Source organism: Solanum tuberosum, unplaced genomic scaffold (assembly GCF_000226075.1).
Source record: "Solanum tuberosum cultivar DM 1-3 516 R44 unplaced genomic scaffold, SolTub_3.0 scf00009, whole genome shotgun sequence".
Taxonomy (NCBI): Eukaryota; Viridiplantae; Streptophyta; class Magnoliopsida; order Solanales; family Solanaceae; genus Solanum; species Solanum tuberosum.
Genome location: NW_006238935.1, coordinates 1674954 through 1684287, shown reverse-complemented (window position 1 = coordinate 1684287; position 9334 = coordinate 1674954). Strand labels below are relative to the sequence as shown.

General features: G+C 32.6%; 1 protein-coding gene across 1 annotated transcript; it reads left to right on the top strand.

Moving 5' to 3' along the window:
- Positions 1-7233: 7233 nt before the first annotated feature.
- On the top strand, positions 7234-8223 carry LOC102591168 (cytosolic sulfotransferase 12-like). The gene has a single exon (XM_006339329.1). The coding sequence runs from the start codon at positions 7234-7236 to the stop codon at positions 8221-8223; it is 990 nt and encodes a 329-aa protein (XP_006339391.1).
- Positions 8224-9334: the final 1111 nt, after the last annotated feature.

The window sequence follows — 9334 nt, the reverse complement described above, 5'->3', positions numbered from 1 at the left end:
ATGTGATCTCCATGTGTCTTACTTGATGTTGGTTTAATTATTAATTTTTAATCTTCATATGCATGTTTTGATTAAACTAAATGATTTCCAATTGATTTCTATAAGACCCATGCATTATTCATGGATTTATGAAAAAAACTATGAACTTATGAATGATGATTTATGAACGTTTATGCATGATTTATGAAAAGACATTTCATGATCTAAAGATTGCTTTCAATATAAGAATCAATGAAATTGTGAAAGGTTTTCTCACATATTAAAGAATCCTCATTGGTGATACATTTTCTCACACATGCATGATTCATTTTTTAAGGAGAAACTTTATGATGATTTAAGCTTAGATTAGTAATGTAATTGTGGTTATCTATGTATGATTTATGTTTATGAAAATGAGTATTCTATTTGGATTTAACTTTGCACCGAGAGAACCATGAGGTGGAGGCTCAAATAGGTTAGTCTCTAGTAGCAACCTCTTATTCCAAATTACATGCCCCCTAGGATTGTCTTAAATGACCTAGCTAATGGATCCACAGATAGCATATGATCATGATACACAGTTCTACCTTTTCAAGTAGACTCTCCCTTCTCAATGTGGGAGTTACATTGGATTCCATGCTATGGCTCGCATAATCAATTGTCGATTAAAGCTAATATCCCACAAAATGAACTAAAGTTACTTCAAAGGGTTTTTGTGAAGCTTTTATTATGTTTCATGATACATTGACCATGTTCATGACTTATGATTCTTCTTGAAAGCTCTTCACTCTTTTTTAGATTTGCAAAACATATCATGTTTTTCCTTATGTCCCCTTATGAGCATGTTTCACACTTATATGCATATCCCTCATACTTAGTACACTCCATGTAATAACGCATACTTGTGCCTACATTGTCTCATAATGTAGGGTTTGCGGCTTCCTCTCCTCCTTCTCGTGGCTAATTGACTTTTGAATGTTAAAGACTTGGTTAGTTCTCATACTCCGAGGACCATATCACATTTACTATACTTTGCTTATGTTTTAATTTTCAGATAATTTACATGGTTCATGGGTTATGTCACGCCCCGACGCTACCCCTAAGATGTAAACATGGGACCTAGGATCACGAGTGACCCCAAGCTAACCTTGGGCTGGCATATCATAAGCAAACTGAATATTTTATAACAATCAAACTGATGCGGAAGCTAAATCATGATAAAACTTAATAGTGGGGAATACCCAAACTGATATGAAATATATAAATACTATGAGTTTAATAAAAAATTGAATGATCAAACTCAAAGACTGAAGCTGAATCTAACTATGTCTGAAATAAGCCTCTATCTGACTAGAGATGCTGGGACATCCCCCTCGGCTAACTATAGCAAATAATATAACTGAAATGAAGATTAAAAATGGAAAACATGTATATTGTCCTCGAAGAATGGGGACTCACCACTGAAGCTGTTGAATTGGAGATCGGGAATTGATCTATGCGTGATCTGAATGCTGAAGACCTGAACCTACATCACGAGAAGATGTAGCGCAGAGTATGCATCAGTACTTGAAAGGTACTGAGCATGCATGATAGAATAAATCTAAATAAAGCATATAACTGAACAAAGCAATAAAGCAATGATATAATCTGAACATGATGAACATACTGAAGAGATACTGAATATGAACGAAACTGAATACAATGACCAAGTACATAACATGCTAAAACTGAATACTGATGTATAACTGAAACCTAGTCAAATCCATAAAAATCTGACCATGGGAGCTACTAATAACCGACATAAAACCACATTAACTAAATATGGAGTCCAATGTATACGCCCCATCGAGAGGACCCAATATACCTTGCCAGAAGTATAGAGGCATGACTGGCGTGATCACTAAAATGTAATGCCCACATAGGGGACTTATAAACCTATGGGGGCACGCAGTTCTAGGACTATTCGGGTACACGGAACCCTAGTCCAACTCGGTATTAAGTCTACTCCCAATAGAATGTATATAAACCATATTATGATTGAAATACTGAAGTATTTGATAGCTCAATTACTGGCATGCGAATTCTAAGAATGCAACAATTATAATTGAAAATTTGACATTCGTAAACTGAAGCATGTATATCTCTTTAAACTGACCAAGCAAGTGTAATTCATGAACTAAACGAATCTACAAAACTAGGATTCTAAATTTCATGCAAGGAACTAAGCAACAATCTGATAATCTGATTTGGATCATTCTAATAGCTAAAATCCAACAATTTCTAACATTCAAGAAACCCTAGGTCTAGATAATATTAAGGGAATCAAGATTCTGGCTGAAATCTAGGGACCCAATGGGGTGAAAAGGAACCCACTAATGAAATCCCACATACCTGGTGACGAATTTCACAAAGAAATCTTTCGATTCTGGGGCTGGAACCGGAGAAACCTTGGTGCGTGCTCTTGAGAAAGCTATCAGGGTGTTATAGATTACGTCCCAACCGGTTCTTTTAATGGACTAGATGGGTTTGTCGAGACTATAATTAGACTTTCACTTACATGTAAACTATTTTAATATGAGACTTTTTGTTTAACTTATACTTTTGCCTATTTCATGATATTGTATGTGTGTCAAGTGGCTTGCGTAAGGCCTCTTGGGATCCTATACACCATATCACGACTAGGGTGAACTTTTGGTCATGATACCCCCCCTACCACCGGAAATAGAAGTTATGGTCCTCGCCATCTGCCAAAAGGACACTCAAAAACTAAGCACAAGCTAATGTTACCACACACCATAAGAAAGAATGAATGAAAGGAAGTTTCCTAATAGTCTGTATATCCTATCAAAGATAAGTACAGACGTCTCCATATAAATTCTCGAGACTCTACTTAGAGTTGGCACGTACACACGTGAAACGTATGAACCTGGGCTATGATACCATTTGTCATGACCAAAAAATGGATATGATGACACTCGTCTAATCCCAACAAGACAAGTCACCCTCCATCCGAAAATACGAAAGAAATGCGGAAATTAAAACAGTAATATCTTAAATGCCGAAAACGTAGTCATTCTAAAATATCCCAAAATATGGTTGTCATGTGTACAAGACATTAATGTATTAAATCAAAATTGAAAGATAAGTACAAGTCTCAATGTCTTTGTTTCTCAAATAGAACAAAGCATGAAATAAGGAACAAAAGGGTCGTCGGGCTAACAATCAACTACCTCTTATTGTATGATCTAAGAGCCTAAGAGAAAGATGAAGAAGAATGATACACATGGGTCTGGGCTCACAACCTACACAAATGTAGTAGCAAGGAGTGAATACCAAATAGCACGGTTCTCAGTAAGTAATCAACTAAACAAAGTAAAGCTAGGCTAGAATACAAGTACTCCTTTAATCCCAACCGAACCGCAGAAACTACAACCTAAATAGAAATAATTCCAACCTAGCAGTTTACAATACACAACTCACAAAGCATAACAATCAGAGTCCAACCATCACAATTCAATAATCAACAAGTATCAAGAATGTCAATCACAATTATCAAGTAGATCAATTACAAGTATCAAGAAGATTAATCATAATAGTCAACACTTGCCGCGACCATTTCTCCTCGGCACAATATCACTCGCCAGAACAATTTCCCATTGGCACAATATCACTAGTTGGAACCATTTTCCTTCGTCTTGACATAACTTCACTTGCCGAAACCATTTCCCATCGGCACAATATTACTAGCTGGAACTATTTTCCATTGACATTATATAATATCACTTGCCGGAACAATTTTTTCAGTGGCATAATTACCACATGTCTCATCATGGTGCATAGAAATCAATACAAATAGGAAAATTCACACCATAAGTAAGAGACAATAAACTCTAAGTAATTCAAGTCCACAATAATGTTATCAAAGCATTTCAGCAATCAACAAATTAGGATCATCATCAAGGGAATTCACAAAACAAACCTATCAACACATTGTCTTTTTAATTTATTCCCCTTTTTTATTCATTACGATCAGCAAAGCGGAGTAATTGAACCCTTCACCTCATTCCAATTCCTCCCCAACACACACAATCAAAGGAAATACAATATGTTACAAGTTTTACAAGGTTTAGAAGTTCACCTACCTTAATTCAATCAAAAGTCAATCTGAGACTTGTATTTTTCCTTTTTGAACAATGTCCAAAGCCTTACAATCTAATTCAACGAGTAATCACAATAAGATTCAATAAATAACAACACCCATATCATACATTTTGAAAAAGTGGGTCAAACCTAGTCAAAACCCCAATTCCAAATATGAGGTTTAAATGCAAAAATCTTTACTTGAAAATGTTTCCCAAGTCATTTGGAACTCACTGGTGAATGTTTTTCGAAAAAGAAGTTAAAATCAGTTCACAATCACCATTTTACCTTAGAACTCAAGCTCTTGAAAACATGTCAATTGCTAATCAAAAATCCCAATTTTTTTTATGTTAAAATCCACAAATGATAAAAGGGAATTGATGTTTTATGGTAACGAAGATTTATCCAAATCATTTGGCACAAGAAATCTCTTTATAATCGCCTCTAGGGGTTTTCCCAAACTCAAAATAGAGAAAATGGGACAAAACCCCAAAATGGCGAGCCAAAAACCCTCTTTGAAGTCGTTTTAGCGTACCCAGGGTCGCTTATACAATCATCGTGATTGTGAACCTGGTTCGAATAAGTGTACCCCCAAAAAATCTGTGGCCTATCTCTTTCGTGACCAGGCCTTTACTAAAGGTTGCGAAAGGGAACAACCTCTTGCTAAAGCGAGCACATGAGATATAAGAAGATTCAACCAACTGTTAGTTCATCGAGAGAACCTTCAATAATCGTTCGAACCCCGTACACACAAATAATAAATGCTATCCAACTAAACTAGACCGTCTAAACTCAATGGAACCATAGAAATATGAATTTGAGGTCTCTTTGACCCAAAATCCAGGCATGACACAAGAAACGAACGTAACGCCGAAAAAGGCCAAATCAAGCTCAGGACCTCTAAAATTTTAACCAAGACCCTCCTAGACCATAAATCATCACCAAATCCAATGGAACTGTTAAAAATCTAAGCCTAGCATCCGAACCCTGAATGTTGACCAAAGTCAACCCAAAAAGGCTAAAATACAAATTTCAAACTTAGGACCTTAAATCCATGAAAAGACTCTGAATCTGACACCGAAAACTCACATAGACCAATTTCCACATTTCAGGACTAATGGAATGGATGGAATTCCATTTCAAGACTCGAAATTTAAAAAGACAGCTAAAACCACTTTTCAACAACGTTAGTCTTTCAACTTTCAAAACTTCTGTATTTCTTAACTTTTCAATCAAAACTCAAAACCAATTTCAGAACTCATTCAAATATCAATTGGAACCAGTGTCAGGAGGATTAGAATGGCAATTTAATGAAAAATTCCAAAATGACCGACTGAGTCATTAGAGTAATGATAGTTCTTGAAAATTGTTCTACTATAAAGTACCTGAAAAATTAAATAATTATTAGTAGAATTTAAAGAATTTTTGAATAAAAAACTCATTTTAGATGCTTCTATGCCTGGCGATAATTACACCAGTAATTATGATGATAATAATAAAATAATGAAAGGCATCATCACTAGGGACAAACCTACCTTATTAGGAGGTGGTGCAATGACTCTTCTACTCTTCCATTCTCATAAATCATTAAATCGGGAGTGTCATCCGTAATTGAATTCATCTTACACTCAATAATTTTATTTACGATTGAGTTCAAAACAACATATTTTCTTTTGCCATTGATGAGTATGGGGTATTATACCCTTATTACGTATTCTTTATTTCAATTAAAGTAATGATAGTTCTTGAAAATTATTGTATTATAAAGTACCTGCAAAATTAAATACTTCATTGATGCTTCTATGCGTGATGATAATTACCACACTAGTTATGATGAAAATAATAAAATAATGAAAGTGACCATCATCAGGGACAGGCCTACCATATGAGGAGGTGGTGCACTAACTCATAAATCATTAAATCAAGAGCGTCATCCACAATTGAATTCATCATACATTCAACAATTTTATTTACGATTGAGTTAAAGACAACATTTTTTTTTTTTTGCCATTGATGAATATGGGGTATTTTACCATTATTACATACTCTTTATTTCAATTAATGGGAGGGGTCAAGGGTGGGATTCCCCTATTATTGAATGTTCGCAAAATATAATAATGTGTTAAGTTCAACTATGAATAGATGATGTACTTTTATTATAATATAGTATACCCAATTAATTATATTCGATCATATAGAAGCTTGTACTTACTATCATTATCATTTACTTTTTAAGAGTTATACGCCAAACTTTGTCATTGTCAATTTGATTTACTAATGATAATGACACTCCATTGCACTCAATTTTTCAGTTAGCCTCTGATAATCGTCACATACATTTCTCAATCCTTTCTTTCGTTATCAAATAAATTCAGAAATTATTTTGAAAAAAAGAAGAAGCACAATAGTCTATATATACTCATGCATGTTTTCATAGACCATGGTAGAAAATATCAAGCTTTAAATACATATGAAATGTTTTACTAAAGTCAACAAATTGAGTATTGTATACTCATTTTGTTCACTTTTATTTGTTCATCGTATAAAAATATTTTTTTACTTTTATTTGGTTAGTTTAGCACACAAGAGAAAGATAATTTTTCTTAAATTTTTATCCATAACATTAACAATTAATTTCCCAAATAGTTCCTAAGTCTATTTAAACTATATATAAATTAATATGGATATTACAATAAAGTATTCACTTCATTTATATTTATTTTTTAAAAGAGTGAAAAGTTTATCAGGGGTAATTAAAGTAACAGAGGATGTATATAGTTCAGTTGGATTATTTTTTAGTTATTGTTTAAATAATATTTTCATAGTTATAAATTAAAGGATAGTTATCTAATAAACATCAAAAAATTCATCTTGAAATTAATATGAATCTTGAGTGCCTCGCTAACTATTCTGACACACTCACATTAATAACACTCTCTAGATAAATCAAATAAGTTAATCAAAATAATTATAACTGACAGAAACACATGAAAAATGTGAAGTGGTGAGCTCACATGAAGTGTATGACTAAACATTCACGGAGATAGGTGTATTATTCATAAGTATCCATTATAAAAGCCCCAAACTTGAAGAAAACACTCAATCCTCAAAATCATGACAACTTCTCCTCCCAAATATTTAGAAGAGGATAACCTAAGTGAAGAGACTAAGAAATTACTCTCTACCCTACCAAAAGAAAAAGGATGGCTTGGATCATATGCCTACAATTATCAAGGTTTTTGGGTACCACAAAAATTTCTTCAAGCTGTGATTGCATTTCAACAACAATTTCAAGTTCAAGATAGTGATATCATTCTCGTTACAACTCCAAAATCAGGAACTACATGGTTAAAATCACTTTTATTTGCTCTAGTAAATCGAGTGAAACATCCTATTTTTGAATCTAATCACCCTTTACTCGTTGAGAACCCTCATGTTCTTGTTCCATTCTTGGAGCATACACTTTATTTTGATGGTCGAACCGTTGATATTTCAACTTTCACTTCACCTAGACTCTTGGCAACTCATGTGCCCTTTGCTTCATTGCCAAAATCAGTCCAGGTTTCAAAATCCAAACTTGTTTACTTATGTAGGAATCCTAGAGATACGTTTATTTCTATGTGGCATTTTACAAATAATTTGTTACCTGATCACAAAGATACCGATTCCATTGAAGAAATGTTTAATCTTTTTTGTAAGGGGGTGAGCCTTTATGGACCATTTTGGAATCACGTATTGGATTATTGGAAACAAAGCATAGAGAATCCTAACAAAATACTTTTTTTAATGTATGAAGAAATTAAGAAGAAACCAAAAATTCAGCTTAAACGCCTGGCTGAATTTTTGGAATGTCCATTTTCCATAGAGGAAGAAAATTCTGGAGTGGTGGACGATATATTAAAAATGTGTAGCTTTGAGAATTTGAGCAATTTGGAGGTGAATAGAAATGGAAAGTTTTCAACTGGAGAGGCATATAAAGTTTTCTTTCGTAGAGGAGAAATTGGAGATTGGAATAATTATTTTACTATAGAGATGAGTGATAAACTGAATCATATCATTGAAGAAAAGTTTCAAGGATCTGGATTGAAGTTTTCATATGTTTGATTAGGCATTAATATGCTATAAAATGCAATTATTTATTTTCAAAATCAATGTTGAAGTAGTTGTGTTTGAGAGTAATGTAACAAGAACATACAACAAAAGTTCTATTATTCTAATAATATTTTGTTCATTACTCAACTTTATTGCAAATTTAGCATTAAATTTATATTTCCTTATTTTATCACAAGAATTCATGTTTTTATTAGTACTACAGTAGTGTCAATCAGGTTGTAGGCATTTGGTTTTCTTTTTTATTTGGAGATTATTATATAAGTCCACAAGTATTGCTTTAAATGCCAAATAAAAAAATTAGGGCTCAAACATTATATATAACTAGATAACTTACTCGCGCTTCGCATGATAATCCATGACCTTAGTAACATTATGAATGAATATTTTCTAATATCCGAATATTAGAAGTTTGATATTTTTCGATATATATATGTATATATATATATATATATGCCTGAAAGATTGTAAAATTCTTACTCTTTAATGAATTTGATCTTCTACATATTTTCTATTATAATATTTGTCCTTTAATATAATTGGCTTCTCAATATTGAATTATTTTTTATAGATTAGTCGATTATCACTTTTTCTATTGTTTTGTACATGTGCATGCAAAGTATAAGATACTCAATTTGATAGCCTATTATTTATTCCTTAGAAAATAATAGCGAGATTTCCTTGGATTTTCATGTCATTGTCCACAAGCACCCCTAAGTATGCCATAATAAATTTATCATGTGAAAGATATTAGCCCCTCATATTCTCAAATGTGTGTTCCTTAATTATTTAGATCTCGTAAATCATAAAAATATCTCATTAAGTATTTTAAAACTATTTTATTCATATTTAAAAATAACTTAAAATATTTTGAAATATTTTATTTTTGTAAAATAAAAAAGAACAATTAAAACATAATAAACTAACTAAGTCACATGTTTGTCATTCTTGAGGGCACTAGTTGGGAAAAAATATAGGAAAGAGAAATAATTACAAGTAATTTGTATAATCAAGAAAGGTTAGTAGTAGCAGTAGTTATAATAGTTGAGACTCTCCAATTTTTTCCTCTATTAACCATTACTAATGAAAAGAAAAATAGTGGAAG

Excerpts from the sequence above, each read along its gene's own strand:
- LOC102591168 (XM_006339329.1), top strand. The coding sequence starts at position 7,234 with ATGACAACTTCTCCTCCCAAATATTTAGAAGAGGATAACCTAAGTGAA.